At 48.2% G+C, this 19,723-nt stretch overlaps 1 protein-coding gene across 6 annotated transcripts in view; it reads left to right on the top strand.

Moving 5' to 3' along the window:
- LOC119390835 (nascent polypeptide-associated complex subunit alpha, muscle-specific form-like) overlaps nt 1-19,499 on the top strand; it is a 45,265-nt gene extending 25,766 nt beyond the window's left edge. Inside the window, exons 5-7 of one of the 6 annotated variants that reach the window (XM_049414940.1) lie at nt 6,990-12,322; nt 12,575-12,719; nt 14,988-19,499. In XM_049414940.1, coding sequence (XP_049270897.1) covers nt 9,693-12,322; nt 12,575-12,719; nt 14,988-18,434 — 6,222 coding nt within the window. In that variant the 5' untranslated portion in view covers nt 6,990-9,692 and the 3' untranslated portion in view covers nt 18,435-19,499. Of the gene's footprint in view, nt 1-6,989; nt 12,468-12,574 lie in introns of those variants that run through there. The other 5 variants (XM_049414938.1, XM_049414937.1, XM_049414936.1 and 2 more) reach the window with 5 other exon arrangements.
- Nucleotides 19,500-19,723: the final 224 nt, after the last annotated feature.

Below are 19,723 nucleotides of genomic sequence, written 5' to 3'. Positions count from 1 at the left end.
GTGTCCTGAAGCCTTCGTCGTGGCGGCGGCGTCGGCGGCGGAGGGTCTTCGGTATTTCGTCGTACAGCAACCGCACCTCCATCGGTTTCTGCCCTTAGTTTTCCGGATGCGGGCTAGGTGACCGGCCCCGGGTTGGGCCAGTGTATGGTTGGCGTTGGGGAGAGGCGTAGCGGCCTGGCGACGGCGATCGGGAAGGTCCTCGAGGGGTCCACTGCGTTCCTGCCAGATAGTCGGCGATGTCACGTGGTCGTTCACCCTGCTGTGGACGCGGCGCGTCGACGGCGAACCCACGCAGTCCCATCTGTCGATAATGGCAGCGGCGGTAGGTGTGGCCGGCTTCTCCGTAGTGGTAGCAGAGTGGACGATGGTCGGGGGCGCGCCAAACGTCGGTCTTCCTCGGCGTGTATCGCTGACCGGCTGGCGGGCGGTATGACGTCGGTGGTGGCGGCGGTGGTGCCTGGCGTCGGAACTGCTGGGGCGGCGCGGCGTCTTGACGTGGGCGAGGAGGGGGGGCGTTGCGTCGGGCTGCAGCAGCGTAGCTCATTGCTTGCAGCTGCGGTAGTGCCGGCTGAGGAACACCCAGTGACTGTTGGATTTCCTCGCGTACAACGTCCGCAATTGACGTCACTTCGGGCTGTGCAAAAGGTGCGAGCTTTCGCAGCTCCTCTCGCACGATGGCTCGGATCGTTTCGCGCAAGTCGTCGGAGCCGAGGGCATGAACTGCTGCGCTGTCTTGGAATGCGCGGTGATTGTACTGCCTAGTGCGCATATCGAGCGTCTTCTCGATGGTTGTCGCCTCCGAGAGGAATTCTTGGACGGTCTTGGGTGGGTTCCACATCAGCCCAGCGAAAAGCTCCTGCCTGACTCCTCGCATGAGAAGGCGAACTTTTTTCTCTTCGGGCATGGTAGGGTCTGCGTGGCGGTACAGCCTGGTCATCTCTTCCGTGAAGAGCGCCACGTTTTCGTTCGGCATCTGCACACGGGTCTCGAGCAGAGCCTCAGCCCTCTCTTTGCGTACGACGCTCGTGTATGTGGTGAGGAACCTGTCGCGAAAAATATCCCACGTTGTCAGGCTTCGCTCTTCGTTCTCGAACCAGGTCCGAGCGGCGTCTTCCAAAGCGAAATAGACATGCCGTAGCTTGTCTTCGCTGGTCCAGGCATTATAAACGGCGACTCGGTCGTAGGCTTCGAGCCAGCTTTCCGGGTCTTCGAACGACGATCCTCGGAAGGTTGGCGGCTCCTTGGGCGTCCGGAGAAGGATCGGTGCGGGCGGCACAGCGTTGGTCATCGTCGCTGTGGTCGAGGTCAGGATCTTTGTTTGCCGGGTCTTTTCAGGTAGAGGCCCGTGCTCTGGCGGTAGACCTTGTTGCCTGCGGCTTGCTCGACGATCCGGGTTTTCTTTGCCGTCGTGCTCCTCGCGGCTTGGGCTTGGGTCAGCGCTTCGCGGGGGCGTCCGGATCATGGAAGAAGCAGCACCTCCACCAGATGTCACGTGGTCGTGACGTCGACGAAGACAACAGTCAGCACGTCCGAGATGAAACTGTTTATTTGGCCGAACTTGTGGCCGAGAAACTGAGACCTAGAACTACAGCAATACACGCTGTACAATGATAGCGGCGAAGAGGGCGTCGTCCGTCGATCAACTGACAAGCGGTCAAGCGCGCCGGCTTTTATATAGGCGCTATGGAACTTTCCAGCAATATCGCTGGTGGCGGCGTTATCTCTCGCCAAAGCTGGAACATTCGCGTGCGGCGCGCAATCTCAACAAAACGATCTACCAAAATCGTGAAGCTTCTCGAACGCTGCGGCCAGCGTCGAGCGTTGATAACCGCCCTTGCTGGTCAAACTCGAACAGATCAAAATAAAAGAAGAAGTGGGCGTGGCAATATACTATGCATGACGGCGGCGACGGCGACGGCAAAAACCAGCCGAGAGTGTCCATGTAATTTCTATCGCAATAAAACAAGCACAACTACGGATATTCGTCGTAGGCTTGTAGCGCTCTTTCTCTCCTTTCGTCACGATAAGCACGCTGGAAGCTACACGGGAGGGCAGAGGGGGATTGGGGGGGGGGGGGTTGATGACGCTTTATTCCTCCAGTGTCGTAAATGTAGGGAGAATAAATTTTTACGTAAATGCAAATAACGTCAAGACAAAGACGTGCGCGACCTGCATCTACAACAGGAAAGCAAGAAATGTTATTGTTTCTGGTGGAAAATGCGCCAACCGTTCAACATATTCGTTCAGTTATCTCTATTCCCGCACGGTTTGCAGAACGCGGTGTCTCCTTTAATTCTGTAGCATGGTGAGTCAAGTGTCCACTGTCGAATCAACGCGCTTCTGGTTCTCTTTCTTCTCGGCATGGCTTGGAAGTCCAGGGCAGGAACAGATAGCCGGACCGCTAAAAGATCAGAATGGAGGTATGTCTCGTATTGCCCGGGTCGATTCGCATATCCCCTGTCGGTGAACACCCTAAAAATCAAATTACAAGCAAAACAAAAGCCGCGTGCACACCACATTTTTCGCTCTTGCTTTGCTCTCTGCGGTTTCGCATTCGCACTTCCTAAAAGAGTGCTCACAGTGAAATTTTTATTTGTTAATTTTTTACTGAAATTTGTAGTTTTCTGACTGGTAAATCGTAAATTGAGTCGTAAATGCTCTAACGCATCGGATAATTCATGCTACCGTCGTTAATTTTAACTAATCTTAGCGTCACTTCAAAGCGGCCACCTAGAATCATAACAAACTAGCGCCCCCTCGCGGGGGAGCGCCTAAGATCACATCACGCCCGTTGAAGCTTTCGGGACGTTGAATGCGCAGTTTTTAAATGTGGTCCCCGCGCGCAGTGATGAATGACACTATGTGGGAGCTTCGGTATAAGTTTAGCATGTCAAGAGCGTGTCCACTCAGGAAAAAAGAAAAGGATTCCTTGCGTAAGCAGCCACAACCACCTTGAGAGCAACGCGACAACAGAGCTAGAAAGGGCGAGGAACAATAGCCCTCATCGGGTCCCTACAAATCTTCTGTGACGTCGTCATTACTCGTTTTACTCGTAGAAAGTCATACAGGGCCCATATCAACGTCATACCAGAGGCGATGTCGCGAGGTGCGACAACCTCAGAGCGGCAGTGCCGCTTACTCTAAACCAAATTCAAATATCTTAATGGCAACGTTCGCCGCAAAAGTCGGTCAGAAGGGTGCACGTATACAGAACAGTCAAACAGCAAAAGCATCTCGAGGTTTCAGTTTTGCTTTGAGAGCCCTATGACACTATGAGAGCCCTACAAAAACACTATGAGAGCCCTACAACAGCCTTTATGAACCTCTAATCCATGCTAATATATCAACGTGGGGCTATACGGGCGCAAGGAACAACACAGGGATTTGCCTAAAATCCCGCCTTTACGAGTCGTGACTTATAGCAATTTCTCTTCTTTTAACGCGAAAGTATTTTATGCCGGAGTCCACCACGGCTCCACTGACGTATTTCCGTCACGGAAATGACCTAAAATATAAAGGCTAATGGCAAAGAAAAAAATTAGAAGAAAGCGTTCCGTCATCGGGAGCGAACTTACGAGTGTCATGAGTAAAGGGGTACGGGGCGCGCGCCGGACAGCACAAGGCGTCGATGGTGTGCGGGGAATGGAAAAATACCCGATGGTGTGCACCCCCGCCACGTGGACGCAAGCCATTGGCCGGAGGAAGGCGCGTGCCACGCGACCCGAACTGAGGTGCAGAACCCCAGAGGATCGAGCAGTCATTGTTCGTTGGAGTCGTCAAGAAGCAAGGTGTTGCAAGCCAGCGTCGCACCCGCGACGAGAGCAGTAGGGCTCCGTTCTGGGGGCAGCAGCACGAGAAGCTCGGGAGGGTGGCCGTCGACCTTGGTGCTATCCAAGTGAGGCTCCCCGGGCTTGCAGCAGCCCCGTCACAGCAGTTCGCAGGGCACCTACGGCACTCCCACAGCGCGGCAAGACGACGACGACCCACGGGCAATCACCGCAGAGCCACGTCGACAGTTCGACCCGGTGGCACCAAGGGGAGGCCAGGAGATAGGCCTAACTGGACGAGACGGACGTTCTCGACGAAGGGCCGGAGTATCGGCGACGACTCGGACGACTAGCAAGGCGACGGATCGACGACGACGACCCCAAGACGTCGACAGCAGCTGCGACGACGGGGCAGGACGTCGATCTTCGCATCGAATCGGGACGACGGGCAACACGAACCGTAAGAACGTTCGATTCGCATAGCGAGACTGAGGCGCCATAGTGGCTAGACTTTGGAGTCCGGAGGAGTTAGGCATAGCTTGTAGGCTTTGCGATTTGTTGTTAGTGATTGCGCGCTATAGCGTCACCTTTTCATATGTTACTTCTGACTGTAAATTTTTAGTGTGTTAACTTTTGGTTTGCAGTGGTGTGAGATATAAAGTTTGTTTGCAGTGAAGCCACGGTCTCCCGCCTCGCTCACTCTCCCAACTCCATCACACATTGCAAGCGCTCCCGAGATACGTGACAACGAGACCCCGCTCCACAGCACGCGGCGCGAAACAATTCGGCCACAGACGGCACGTTCTCTGCCAAGCTAACGGCGAGCTATTTATATACACCGTTTGCCGGTGGCGGTACTCGGAGATCGGTGGTACATCAGCGTATTTTCGTCATCACTAGTGAGGTGGAGCGAAAGGCTCGAAGAGCGCGTTTTAAAGGTCGACGCCGCACGCGGATGAAGGCACGCCCTCTACAGGGCGTGGTCGCTCGTGCGCGAGCTTATCTTGTGACGGCGGCGGTTTGTACGTCTTGTGCTCTCACCGCAAGTTTGCGTTGCGAGCACAAAGGTCACCTTGCTCAGTGCAGCGGCCGCGTTTGCGAAAGGAGATCCATGCTTACGCAGAAATAAGTTACAACTGTGACAGTTAGTTCGCGCCCATACTGCGTACGTTCGTTCCGTGCGTCCTTTCCGCTTGAGCAGCGCGTTGCGAGTTTCGAGACTGCTTGCCGTTCTTCGCGTGGTTTTATAATATGTTGCTGTAGCATTCATTCTTTCGCGCTTGGCACGATAGAATGCACAACAAACGCTCAACTACGTCCGTGAAGACACGTGTCACTTTCGTGTCATACCGATTCCTATGACAGAGGGAACAGCCATGTTTTTTTTTTCCTTTGGACGCTCTGGCTCACTTTTGGTGTAATCACGAGTGCGCTAGTATCGCTACTGTATTATTCTAGCACACTACAGAGTGCGGCGCCGGCACGTGGCAGCCGCGGTAACTACGGACCCACAGCCCAATGACGGACTCACAGCCCAAGTTGCAGTATTGCTTCATAGAACGCCTGACTGCGGGGGCGTGGCTTGCATCGACGTGGCAGGCACGTGTTAACACAGTACAAAGACGCTGCTGCATCGAGCACAGGAGCACGCGTCAACGCCTCAAAAAAAGAAAAAAAAAGCGTCACCTCAATGTCATCTCTAATCTAACCGCGAAGGCGGATAAAGGCCTCCAAGATTCGCGCGCATTATCTTGGAGGAAACGACGCACAGTTGATGGTCGCACAGCTCGCATGCCCGCGCCCGCGCGTGACCGCCGCGTCTTCCGCGACAGCGCGGGCAGCACATGTTCGTACCTGTGCGTCAGCGTACGTTCGTATCAAGCGTCGCGGGGTGCAAATCGGTTCGCAACAACCGTACTCCGATACAGTGCAGGGTAACGGGCCTTGGCCAGGATCACAGAAAAATTCGTATCACCCCGAAATTCGTACGAGCCGAGATCGTATCACCGAGGTTTTACTGTATCGGGCTCAAATGCTCAAACATGTCTCGACTACCGATCGGCACCGTTTTCTAACAATGTTCAAGCAGTGTTGCAGGGGCCTCACTGCGGCCACCACCGAACTTAGCGACGACGGCCCCGCTAAGCTCGCCACCGTCAGATACGCAAATGCGATGGTAATTCTCACATTCACGTATCGGGAAGCATACATGGCACCTTCATAAAAACTTCTACTCTCCAATGCGATAAAAATTCGCGGAACACGCGGTGTTGCTAGAGCCAACGTTTCGACAAGCGCACTTGTGTTCCTTAACGTTGCGCCCTTGAAGAAGATGAGTGCTTCACTAACGATGGCTCGCCGCTTTCCACGATTTATTTTTTAAGTTTCCTTTTACTTTCGTGCACCGGTTTCAACAAACACTGTCCGATAACAGCTGAGCTAAAATGAAGCTCCCCGGCTTTACCTACGCCTACGCTCAAACTTATTTTACTGTAATAAGACAACTAGATTTTATATACAAACTCCAGTCACGGTTATTGAAGCCAAAATTCTACAAAAATATTCTAACAAAATGCACTGAACATTCCCTATGAATATGGCCCGATGTTTCCACTATTCATTGCACATATACGTTCTACAGGACAAACATATTACTGCAGCTTGGCAGTGTTACTCTAGACATTGTAAAAAACTCTGTGTGGAATGACGGAAAGACATTGTAAAAAACTGTGTGTGGAATAAGAGATAACGTACAGCATGTACACTACTTTATATATTGCGGATTCTGATGTATACAAGTTGCGCCTTTTTTACTTCTTTGGAGCACCGCACTGCATTAAAATTTTGGGGTATAAACAAGGCATTTATTTTCTCTTTGAGCTCACTCTTCACAAACGGGCCTCACAACAACCGAAAAAGTCATGCTATTGGGGGAACCATCGCACACATCTTTTCCAGGACCAGTGCTAAAGACAAAACATCAGCTGTGTTGCCGGAAGTGCATGTTGCTCAATCTAAGCATTTAACTCTTCATGATGATGTGTTCATTAAAGACAAAGCGCACATATATTTTAGTTTGTTTAACCGTTCTGTAATAGAAGCACTTCATCTAAATAGAACTTCAGATAGGTTTGCTAATCGTGCTGCTATGTACAACAGATAAAAGTGAGAAAGAACAGCTCCAGTACCTATCCTACTTCATATACTTTATTTTCTGTGCAGGATCGTTTTTCCAAAAGCTGAAGAAGAAAGGAGAATCAGAATTCGGGGCTCTTCGCGAGCGCTTCACTCTCCTGAAAGAGAAGCAACATCGTCAGGGCGAGTCTTTGCAGGAGAAAGTGGGACAAGCAACCGCCACTTTGGGTGAATTTCTCAAAGACAGCATGCTAAACGTCACGAGCCAACTGAAGACTGCGGTGCACCATGACAAGAGTGGTATTGCGGACGTGAAACTCGACGCGCTCGGAAGAGCCTCTGGAGAACCCATTGAACAAAGCAATGGACAACCTTCTGCGACAAAGGGCGAATCAAAGGCTATTGAATTATCAGGGGCTTCACTCCGTAAAGAAACAGGAACAAAGGAAAACAAGGTCGGAGTCACCATAGACGCAAGATATTCTGGTAACGCAGCCGGCCAGCATGTAAACCAATGGCCCGAAGCGAAATTCGGTATGCCGTCACTCATTAGGAAGGAAATCACCAATGAAACACCGCGGTTTAATGGCAGCACAAATGATAATTCTCGGGTTGCAACCACCGAATCACCGATAGACTATAGTAGCGAAAACCTAGGTGCTGAAATGAGCGCACAAGATGTAGAAACAAGCAGTGAACATGAAACATCGTCTGAGGTAATCGGTAACAAAGACCAGCCTGTGACCCCTCTTTTAAACTTACAATCCAACTCACACATCACGAACGCAAATTCGTACAATAATATAAACATTTTCACGGGCTTATTGGCGAATAACGCTGAAAAAGCCAGCGCAGTGAAAAGCGGGAACACTGGTTCGCTGTACAAGCCCCCACCTCTTGAATCTTCACCAAAGCCTCTCGTTTTTGTCAGAGACGGTGAGGTTTCTCTCCGTACAGGAGCTTACCCTTCAGAGAGCCGGCTAAGGTCTTCCACGTCACTGCCATCGGCCATCACTCGGACTAACATGCCAAGTGCCCATCCTACAAGCATGTTTACAGGGGCGCAGAGTGAAGCAGCTGCAAGAAGTAACGAAAATTATAAGGCAAGCATATCCTATAGTCCAGAACCCACAGCTCTACCTAAAAAAATGTTTGAGTCAGATGGACGGAAATCAATCAAAAATTCCACGCTGGTCAAAGTTTGCAAACGGGGAGTGTTGTGAAAACAAATGCTTATCTCGCGGGTAAAGGTCTCAGAACTGTAACGCCCCTCTCGTCGACCAATAGTTGGCCAAACACACCAGGTCAAGTAAACGGAAATTTTTCCACAAAATCGCAGAGTGGAGCGGAAGTTCCAACACGATACTTAAGCTTCAATAGTAAATTGTCGTCTAGCTCAAAATATGAAGCTCAATATAGGCCAGGGTCATCCTCACACGCTCCAAAAGTTAATTATGACTTTTCTAGCGCAGCAATTTCCCCGAGTAAATATAATCCACCATCGAGACCTTACTTCTCTAAAGAAGGATTGAGTACTTACGCGCGGCTGCGATCGGCCTTCAATTCACCAAACCCACCGCCTCACGCAAGCATGAAAGGCATTTTTACAAAGCCACAGGATGAAGCGCATGAATTTCTTCACCCTGAAAAATTAGGCACTGACCTGTCCTTGCGTTCAGTAGACCAAGGCATTCCTGCGAAAATTATGGAGTCATATGTATCGGAAAATAAATCGAATCTATCCACTACACTACATTCGCCAACAGAAAATGATGCCAATCAAGGAATCAAGGCCGTTAACTCAAAAAGTTCTTGGCCCATACAAAATACGTATAATGAGTTCGAGACAACGACAAAGAAAGGCTTTTCTGCACACGTAGCCGGAGAGCCTATAACAGCGTTGCCACATGAAGCACCGTCTCCAATTCAATCGGTACCTTTCCCAGGAGTTACTTCATTAGGAGAAAATAGCGACGCGCTCTCACAACACTTATCACGAAATCAAAAGAAGTCTTCTCACATGGCTGTTTCAAGACCTTCGACGCCACTGCTTCAACCTGAAGAAGCTTTCTTGTCTAATTACAGTGCTGCCAATGAAAATATTAATATGTCCTTGTCAGCAAATGCATCAGTGTTATTGCCGAAGCATACTTTTGAAGTAAAAATCGAACATCCATCACTTGTTGAGAGTTCGCTCGGTAAACTGAAATTCTACCATCCATCAGATAATGAGAGTCCATCACCGGTAATGAGAGTCCCATCGACAACACGAAGAGCGCTCATGAGAGAAAGCAAAGAAGGAGCGAGTCTGCAGCCACCTTCACCTGCACCTATTGTTGCACAGACGAAAAGTGATTCCTTTAAAGGAAAGCTTCAGAGTACAGCAGAACATTCGAAGGACTCCGGCTCTTCTTGAGATCCCAAAAGAGAGTCCCGCTAGGAAATCTATCGCAGAGTTACCAAATCAGCGATCAGCCTCGCTCATAAAAGGAATAGTTGCACCGCCATTGAATGTCCTACCGACAACGCTGCCGCTTCCTCAAGCAGGCAATAGAGCAGTGAAATTGAGGCCGCCTTCGCCAACGTTTGAGCAGACGGGAAGCTTACTATTTGAGGGTAAGCGTAAGAGAATCACAGAACCTGCAATGGCTCCTTCTTTGGTCGAGGTTGAAGAATCGATTCCCGGTACAAAATCTGCAGCAGGATTACCTGAGAAACCACTTGCTGTGCTCCCGAACGCGGTAATTACACAGAGATTGAACCTCCCACCATCAGCACTGACAATACCCAATGCAAGGAGGCAATATACCGAGGCAAATCCAGCCGCCTTCACCAAATGTTCTGAAGATGAAAAGTGTATCTTTTGAGCGTACGCTTCAGAGAGCCACAAAACTCGCCGCGGCTCCGTCTTTTCGAACGATCGAATCAATGAATCCCGCTCTGACATCTCCAGCAGAATTAACAAAGGCACCTGCTGCAGCACACGCGAACGAAACAGCTGCAACGGTATTGAATGCCCCACCATCAACACCAACAGTACCCACGCAAGGGCGCAATATAGCAATGAACATTCAGCTGCCTTCACCAACGGTTGAGCCGACGAAGATTGTTTCAGTTGAAGGTGAGCTTAAGAGAATACCAAAACCAGCAACAACTCCGTCTCTTCCCACAATCGAAACATCGACTCCCAGTGCGAAGCCTCCAGCAGAATTACCAAAGACACCTTCTGCACCATCAACACCGAGAGCATCTGCTCAAGAAGACAACGTAGAGGGTAAAATTCAGACGCCGTCAACAAAGCTTGAGCAGACGAAGAGTGAACCTTCTCAGGGCGAGCCACAGAGGGTCACAGAACCTGCAACGGCTACGTCTGCTCCAACGATCGGAGCATTCAATCCCGCAGTTAAATCTGCAGCAGACTTACCGAAGGCACATGCTGCAGGGCATGCGGGCAATATTATTACACTGCTATTGAATGTCCCACCATCAACACCTACACTACCCACGCAAGGAGGCCATGTATCAATAAAAATTCAGTCGCCTTCACCAAAGGCTGAACAGACGAATACTGTACCCATTGAGGGCGAGATAAACACAGTCAAAGAACCTCCAATGGCTCCGTCTAATCCGATAAACGAATTATTTACTGCACCTGTGAAATCGGCAGCAGAATTAACAAAGACATCTTCTACGATGCATGCGAATTTAACTGCACCTGTATTGAATGTCCCTCCATCAAAATCACCAGTGCTTACACAAAAAGGTAATGTAGCAATGAGAATTCATTCGCCTTTACCAAAGGTGGATCAGACGAAGAGTGTTTTTATTGAGGGTGAGCTTAAGAGAATCAAAAAACCAGAAACGGCTGCGTCTCTTCCGACAAGCGAATCATTGATTCCCGCTGTGAAAGTTGCTGCAGAATTAGGAATAAAGCCGTCTGCAGTGCACGCGAATGAGATAAGTACACCAGTACTGATTGTCCCACCATCAATCCCAAAAGTACCCACACAGAAAGACACTGCAGGAAGGAAAATTCACCCACCTTTACCAAAAGTTGAGAAGACAAAGAGTGTACTTTCTGATGGCGATCTAAAGAGGGCCACAGAACATGCAATTGCTACACCCCTTACAACGATCGAGACACTGATTCCTTCCGTGAAATCTGCAACACACTTACCAAAGGCATCTTCTGCAGTGCACGCACAAGGGATTATTGGACCTGGATTGAATGTCCAGCTATCAACACCGAGAGTACTCATGCAAGGAGGCAATGTAGCAGTGAACATTCCGCCATCTTCATCTAGAGTTGAGCAGGCAAAGACTGTATCTTTTGAAGGAGGGCTTAAGATAATCACAAAACCAGCAACGGCCCCGTCTATATCAACGATCGAAGCACGGACTCCCGCTGTGATACCTGCAGCAGAATTAGCAAAGACGCGCTCTGAAATGCACGCGAACGAGATAGAGAGCCCGCCATTGAATGTCCCACCATCAGCAACTAGAATACCCACGCAAGGAGGCAATGCAGCAATGAAAATTCAGCCATCTTCAGAAAAGGTTCAGCTGACCAAAAGTGCAGCCTTTGAGGGTACCATAAAGACGATGACAAAACCAGAAACGGCTCCGTCTCTTCCGACAACCATTTTATTGACTCCCCCTGGCGAATCTGCAGCAGAAATAAGAATGAAATCTTCTGCAGTGCACGCGAACGAGATAAGTGCACCGGCACTGAACGTGCCACCATCAATCCCAAGAGTACGCACAGAGGAAGGCAATGCAGGAATGAAAAGTCAGCCACCTTCACCAAAGGTTAAGCTGACGAAGAGTGGAGTCTTTCATGGTGAGATAAAGACAATGACAAAGCCAGAAACGGCTTCGTCTCTTTCGACGACCGAATCATTCCCTGCCACTGGGGAATCTGCAGCAGAATTAAGAATGAAATATGTTGTAGGGCGCGCGAACAAGATAAGTACACCAGTATTGAATGTCCCACCACCAACCTTAAGAGTACCCACAGAGGAAGGCAATGCAGGAATGAAAATTCAGCCACCTTCGCCAAAAGTTGAACTGACAAAAAGTGGAGTCTTTGAGGGTGAGATAAAAACAATAACAAAGCCAGAAACGGCTCCGTCTCTTCCGACGACCGTTTCATTGACTCCTGCTGGGAAGTCTGCAGCAGAAGTAAGAATGAAACCGCCTGCAGTGCACGCGAACGAGATAAGTACACCGGTACTTAATGTTCCACCATCAATACCAAGAGTACCTATAGAGAAAGGCAGCGCTGGAATGAAACTTCAACCACCCTCACCGAACGTTGAGATGAAGAAAAGTGTAGCTTTTGAGGGTGAGACAAGGACAATGATAAAACCACAAACGGCTCCGTCTCTTCCAACGACAGTTTCATTGACTCCTGCGGGGAAGTCTGCACCAGAATTAAAAATAAAGCCGTCTGCAGTGCACGCGAACGAGATAAGTACACCTGTACTGAATATTCCACCATCAATACCAAGAGTACCTATAGAGAAAGGCAGCGCAGGAATGAAACTTCAACCACCCTCACCGAACGTTGAGATGACGAAAAGCGGAGCCTTTGAGGGTGAGATAAAGACAACGGTAAAACCACAAACGGCTCCGTCTCTTCCAACGACAGTTTCATTGAATCCTGCAGGGAGGTCTGCACCACAATTAAAAACAAAGCCGTCTGCAGTGCACGCGAACGAGATAAGTACACCTGTACTGAATATTCCACCATCAATACCAAGAGTACCTATAGAGAAAGGCAGCGCAGGAATGAAACTTCAACCACCCTCACCGAACGTTGAGATGAAGAAAAGCGGAGCCTTTGAGGGTGAGATAAAGACAATGATAAAACCACAAACGGCTCCGTCTCTTCCAACGACAGTTTCATTGACTCCTGCGGGGAAGTCTGCACCAGAATTAAAAATAAAGCCGTCTGCAGTGCACGCGAACGAGATAAGTACACCTGTACTGAATATTCCACCATCAATACCAAGAGTACCTATAGAGAAAGGCAGCGCAGGAATGAAACTTCAACCACCCTCACCGAACGTTGAGATGAAGAAAAGTGGAGCCTTTGAGGGTGAGATAAAGACAATGATAAAACCACAAACGGCTCCGTCTCTTCCAACGACAGTTTCATTGACTCCTGCTGGGAGGTCTGCACCAGAATTAAAAATAAAGCCGTCTGCAGTGCACGCGAACGAGATAAGTACACCTGTACTGAATATTCCACCATCAATACCAAGAGTACCTATAGAGAAAGGCAGCGCAGGAATAAAACTTCAACCACCCTCACCGAACGTTGAGATGAAGAAAAGCGGAGCCTTTGAGGGTGAGATAAAGACAATGATAAAACCACAAACGGCTCCGTCTCTTCCAACGACAGTTTCATTGACTCCTGCTGGGAGGTCTGCACCAGAATTAAAAATAAAGCCGTCTGCAGTGCACGCGAACGAGATAAGTACACCTGTACTGAATATTCCACCATCAATACCAAGAGTACCTATAGAGAAAGGCAGCGCAGGAATGAAACTCCAACCACCCTCACCGAACGTTGAGATGAAGAAAAGTGGAGCCTTTGAGGGTGAGATAAAGACAATGACAAAACCACAAACGGCTCGGTCTCTTCCGACGACCGTTTCGTTCACTCCCGCTAGGGAGTCTGCCGCAGAATTAAGAATGAAACCTTCTGCAATGCACGTGAACGAGATAAGCACACCGGTACTGAATGTTCCATCATTAATAACAAGAGTACACACAGAGGAAGGCAACCCAGGAATGAAAATTCAGGCACCTGCACCAAAGATTCAGATGAAGAAAAGCGGAGGCTTTGACGGTGAGATAAAGACAATGATAAAACCACAAACGGCTCCGTCTCTTCCGACGACCGCTTCATTGACTCTCGCTGGGGAATCTGCTGCAGAATTAAGTATAAAACCGTCAGCAGTGCACGCGAATGCGATAAGTACACCGGTACTGAATATGCCACCAACAATCCCTAGAGTACGCACAGAGGCAGGCAACGTAAGAATGAAAATTCAGCCATCTTCACCAAAGGTTCAGCTGACAAAGAGTGGAGCTTTTGAGGGTGTGATAAAGACCGTGACAAAGCCAGAAACGGCTCCGTCTCTTCCGACGACTGAATCATTCCCTGCCGCTGGGGAATCTGCAGCAGAATTAAGAATAAAACCGTCGGCAGTGCACGCGAACGCGAAAAGTACGCCGGTACTAGTTGTCCCGCCATCAATACCAAGAGTGCCCACAGAGGAAGGCAATGCAGGAATGAACATTCAACCATCCTCAACAAGCGTTGAGATGAAGAAAAGCGTAGCCTTTGATGGTGCGATAAAGACAATGATAAAACCTCTAACGGCTCCGTCTCTTCCGACGACACTTTCATTGACTCCTGCTGGGAAGTCTGCAGCAGAATTAAAAATAGAACCGCCTGCAGTGCGCGCGAGCAAGATAAGTACACCGGTACTAAATGTCCGACCATCAATCCCAAGAGTACCCACAGAGAAAGGCAACGCAGGAATGAAAATTCAACCACCCTCACCGAACGTTGAGATGAAGAAAAGCGGAACCTTTGAGGGTGAGATAAAGAAAATGATAAAACCACCAACGGCTCCGTCTCTTCCGACGCCAGTTTCATTCACTCCTGCTGGGAAGTCTGCAGCAGAATTAAGAATGGAACCGCCTGCAGTGCACGCGAACAAGATAAGTACACCGGTACTGAATGTTCCACCATCAATCCCAAGAGTACCCACAGAGGAAGTCAGGGCAGGAATGAAAATTCAGCCACCTGCACGAAAGGTTCAGATGAAGAAAAGCGGAGGCTTTGACGGGGAGATAAAGACAATGATAAAACCACAAACGGCTCCGTCTCTTCCGACGACAGTTTCATTGACTCCTGCTGGGAAGTCTGCAGCAGAATTAAGAATGAAACCGTCTGCAGTGCATGCGAATGCGATAACTACGCAGGTACTGAATTTCCCACCATCCATCCCGAGAGTACCCAGAGAGGAAGGCAATGCAAGAATGAAAATTCAGCCACCCTCACAAAAGGTTGAGTTGAAGAAAACTGGAGCTTTTAAAGGTGAGGTAAAGACAATGATAAAACCACAAACGTCTCCGTCTCTTCCGACGACCATTTCATCGACTCCTGCTGGGATGTATGCAGCAGATAGAAGAATGAAACCGTCTGTAGTGCACGCGAACGAGAGAAATTCACCGGTGCTGAATGTCCCACCATCAATAGCAAGTATACCCACAGGTGAAGGCAACGCAAAATTGAAAATTCAGCCACGTTTACCAAAGGTTGAGAGGAAAAAAATTGGAGCCTTTGAGGGTGAGATAAAGACCATGACAAAACCAGAAACAGCTACGTCTGTGCCAACGACCGCTTCATTGACTCCCGCTGGTAAATCTACAGCTGAATTAAGACGGAAACCTTATGCAGTGCACGCGAACGAGATAAGTACTCCGGTATTGAATGTCCCGCCAGCAACCCTAAGAGCACCCGCACAGCAAGGCAATGTAGGAATGAAAAATCAGCCACCTTCACCAAAGCTTCAGCAGACGACAAGTTTATCTTTTGAGGGCATGATTAGGAGGGCCACAGAACCGTCGACGACTCCGTTTCCTTCTACCATGGAATCATTGTCTTCTGCTTTGAAATCTGCACGAGAATTACCAAAGACTCCTTCTGCAGTAGACGCGCACAAGATAAGTACACCGTTATTGAATGCCCCACCTCTAACACTGCGAGTGCCTCATGAAGGAAGCAGTATAGCAAAGAAAATTCCACCGCATTCAAGAAAAGTTCCGAAGGCTAAGAGTGCTTCCTTTGAAGATCTGCTTAAGAGGACAACAGAACCTGCAATGGCTTCGTCTCTTCTCAAGATCGAAAAACTAAGTCATGGTTTGAAATCTGTGGCAGAATTGCCAAATCACCCTTCAGGACTGCTTGTGAAGGGGGTAATTACACCGGGGTTCAACATGCCCCCGACAATACCGAAGGTTATCACGCAATCAGGCAATAAAGGAGTAAGAAGGCAGCTACCGGACGTAATGGTTCCTCATAGGAAGGTTCCTGCTTTTGAAGTCGAGATTAAGAGAACCACAGAACCTTCAGTGGCTTCGTCTCAGACCCTAAAATCGGGTCCGTCTATACCAGCAGTAGTTTCAACAAAGGAAGCTTCAGGGCGGCTAGTGGCAGAGGTAAATCCACCAGGATATATATTCCCGCCGACACTGCTGGGAGTACTCAGAAAAGGTGGAAATGAATCAACAAATATGCAGCCGCCTTCAGCAAAGGTTCTGCAGCCGAATAATGGTTCTGTTAAAGGTGCACTTATGGGACGTGCAGAATCTGCAATAGTTCCGTCTCTTTATAAGACTCGAACTTTTATTCCCGCTATGAAGTCTACACCAGAAATGCTAAAGGAGCGTTCAGCGCTGCTCGTGAAGAAGGTAATTTATCCGTTAGTGACAACACCAAAACTACTCCGTAACGCGGGTGTTGAAGCAATAAAAGTGCAGCCGCCTTCACCAAGTGTTTCCCAGCCAACCCCTGAATCAGTTGCGGCTTCGCTTAAGAGGTCAGAATCAAAAATACACAATGCCGTTACGGAGTTTGAAATAGCAAGACGCACCCCAATACACAGGGAAGAAAGCAAAATATTTTCTAAAATGTTGCCACATACGGCAAACATTTTTCGGGAGAAGGCGGCTCTAGCTTTAGCAATACGAAATGCCAGTCCTCAGCCTCACGCTGCTTCCAATGTACTTTTAAATCAGCGTGCTAATCATAAGGTTGTTGCGGAGCTTGCGACAAATGCTTCATTATTGCCTTTAAAGAAACATGTGGAAGCAAACTTCACGTATCATGCAGCTGAGGCACCGTTTACCAGCAACAAAGTTGGCAAGCAAATACACAGGCAATCGCCCATTTCTGTCCTTTTCCAGCCCGTCAATATAACTGATTCACAAGCTTTAGATGTCGTCTCGAAGTCCCGCTCAATACCACAAGCCCAACCCCACGCACAACATGCTTGGTACCACATACACAATGTTCGACCATCCAACGACCGCGTAACGTCTTTGAAATTTTTACACCAACTTGCGCAAATCACTCCTTCAGGTACAGCTGTCCCTTATAATTCGGATGAAGGTGATTTATTTGAGGCTACACTTCGAGCCATTTCACACAACATTGGCAACCCTGTAGAAACACAAAGGACGCTTCTAGAAACAATGAAACCAGTACGTGGCATTCCTCAACTGACGACACTGAACGAGGAAGCCTTATCCAGAAATCTTGATTTTCCTGATGTTAAAAATCTGTTATTCAGAGGGAACACTTTCTATAATACAGAACCTCAACCAGGGCGAAATGGCATCGAAAATTATGCTCTTATTGGCACCAGAGGAATACGTCCATTTCAACAGCCCTCTTTAGTAAAGAGCAGGGCACTTTTCGAAGAAAACCCTGGAGCTGTATTTTCTGATAAGTTGTCTGGACTTTCACCGTACCTTCCTAAACCACAAACTTCATTACAGCCCTTGCATTTTATTTATGAACATATGGGGGTTTTACCAGACAGAGTACCCGTCCTCATCAAGAGTAATATAAATGTCTTGACGAAGCAGCTATATGAATTCTTGGACATCAAAAGACCTGACGGATGGCATGACTACTATTCAACTCTTATTAACGCGAAATTATCTTCGCGCCTGTACGCAATTCTGCCGTACTGGCTTTCCGCTACGTTCGAATACCTTCTCAGTCAGGAAGTGGAGAGCAGCCACGCCTTGATAATAAGACAGAATCCTTTTATAATGAAAATGCCTTTTATACGGAAAGCCAACCGAAATGTGAGAGGCTTACATTTTCCGTTAAGCGCCCCTCTCATGCATGTTCCTCTTATTCCACTAAGAAATATCGTACCAAGGAGAACATCAAGGGAAAGTCACTTCTTACCCAAGACGGACGTGGAGTTGCGATATGCGCATCAGCCGACCGCATTTGCAACGCTGCCGCATTGGTACCCAAAGACATTCGAGCACCTTCTCGGTGAAGAAGTGGAGAGCGGAAATGACGTAGTAACAAGACGGAATTTTATGCCCTCAGAGCAAACTGGTGACAAGTATGTTACAGGCTCTATTTCACCACTACGCGCATACTTACAATATATCTCCCGCATTTTCCCAAAAACCACTGCAACAAGAACATCGAGTGCAAGTCAATTCTCAGGAAACATGAACCTTGACTTGAGGAATATTTATTCATCAAATATACTTGAAAGACAACCTTTGCTACCCATGATGTACCCAATGCAATCGCCATGGTGCCCTAGAACAGTTGAACACCTTCTCAGCCAGGAAGGGAAGAACAGCAAGGGCCTTCTAATTAAACGTATCTTTTTGCCCTTCATAAAGAACAATGAGAATAATTTAGAAGCCCTCACTTCACCATTAAGCAGCTATTCTTATTACATCCCGCACATATAAGCGAGTTTTCGCAGAAAGGAGGACACAGATTCCAAAAGGCTTCTTCGATTTCCGGTGATACAAGAGAAGGTCTTCGCAGTGGTTGCACTGGCAAAGCCCAGCACTCTCAAATACTGCGTATCACATCTCACCGGCATCCCGATATAACAATCGCTTTCGTCGATACCTGAACAACTACACTATTTTAATGTGCACAGAAAAATAAATATGGTTTTCGGTGAAACAATATGCGGGCACAAAAACTGACTGTAATCAATTTTCTTGTTCCTATTTCCAAGGCACGTCCTAGTGCAGGGTAAACGATGCAGCAGTAATACTAAATTATCTTCGTTCCTTATCCTATCGAGCTCGTTTATAGGATTGCCTTCTCTTGAAGCAAGGAGTGGACTAGGCAGATAGGTCAGTGTCTCCCTTAAAGGCATAGAGATTGGAGAAGTAATTTTTGAAATGGACGCGGTAACCTAATCGATATTTTCACTGCTGCAGATGCGAATGTCTGCTGTAAGTTTCAGGCATGAACAGTTTCGAAGAGAACTGATGTTGTGATCGAAGATATTTCAATATCAAGTTTGAAGTACATGAGCGCCCACTCTTTTAGTCCTTTCGATAAGGAACTTGTTTTTGTAGGCGGCGGCGGTATTACGCATGTTTTATACTCTTTAAAAGCAAACTTGTGCTCAAGAAAAAAAACCTTTGCGTGTAGCTTGCAATTTCTGTGCCGTCTTTTCCTTTATTATTTTCCTTACCCATGTGCTATACAATTTAACGAGCCTGCGCCGGTCTCGCCGACAGCATCCAATGGTCTCTAGAGAAATACCCTGAGAGTCCTGTAACTGACTCTGACGGGCCCTGTGCATTGAGTGGAAACATTTCATTTGTAGATGAGTAAAGTTTGTTTGGTGGGAGGTTTTCGGTAATAATAATGCTAAAGGAGTAACTGGTGTAGCACAAATATCAACTAATATCTCGGCACAGTATTATACACGACGCTGAAGACATGATTACACATTCATACATGATGCCACTCGATGCCCAGCGTCAAGGTGCAATAAAATGGTATTTTCTGGAATCCACCTGAGAATTAGTACGGCAAATATTTTCGTAATATAGCCATTACAATGCGCGTAAAGAGAGAGAAAAAAACTTTATTTTTGCATAAGGCGGGGCATTGCAAATGGTCGGGGCCCCTTTCCAGGGCTCCGCCGGCCCTTGCCATCATCTGTGCCCGTTGGTCCAGCCAAAGCCGATCCTCAAAGGCCGAACTCGACAGCAGTGCCTCCCATTGCTCC

The sequence above is a fragment of the Rhipicephalus sanguineus genome, chromosome 4, assembly GCF_013339695.2.
Source record: "Rhipicephalus sanguineus isolate Rsan-2018 chromosome 4, BIME_Rsan_1.4, whole genome shotgun sequence".
Lineage (NCBI taxonomy): Eukaryota > Metazoa > Arthropoda > Arachnida > Ixodida > Ixodidae > Rhipicephalus > Rhipicephalus sanguineus.
Note: the sequence above shows the minus strand (reverse complement) of the source record. Positions and strands in the feature narration are given on the sequence as shown.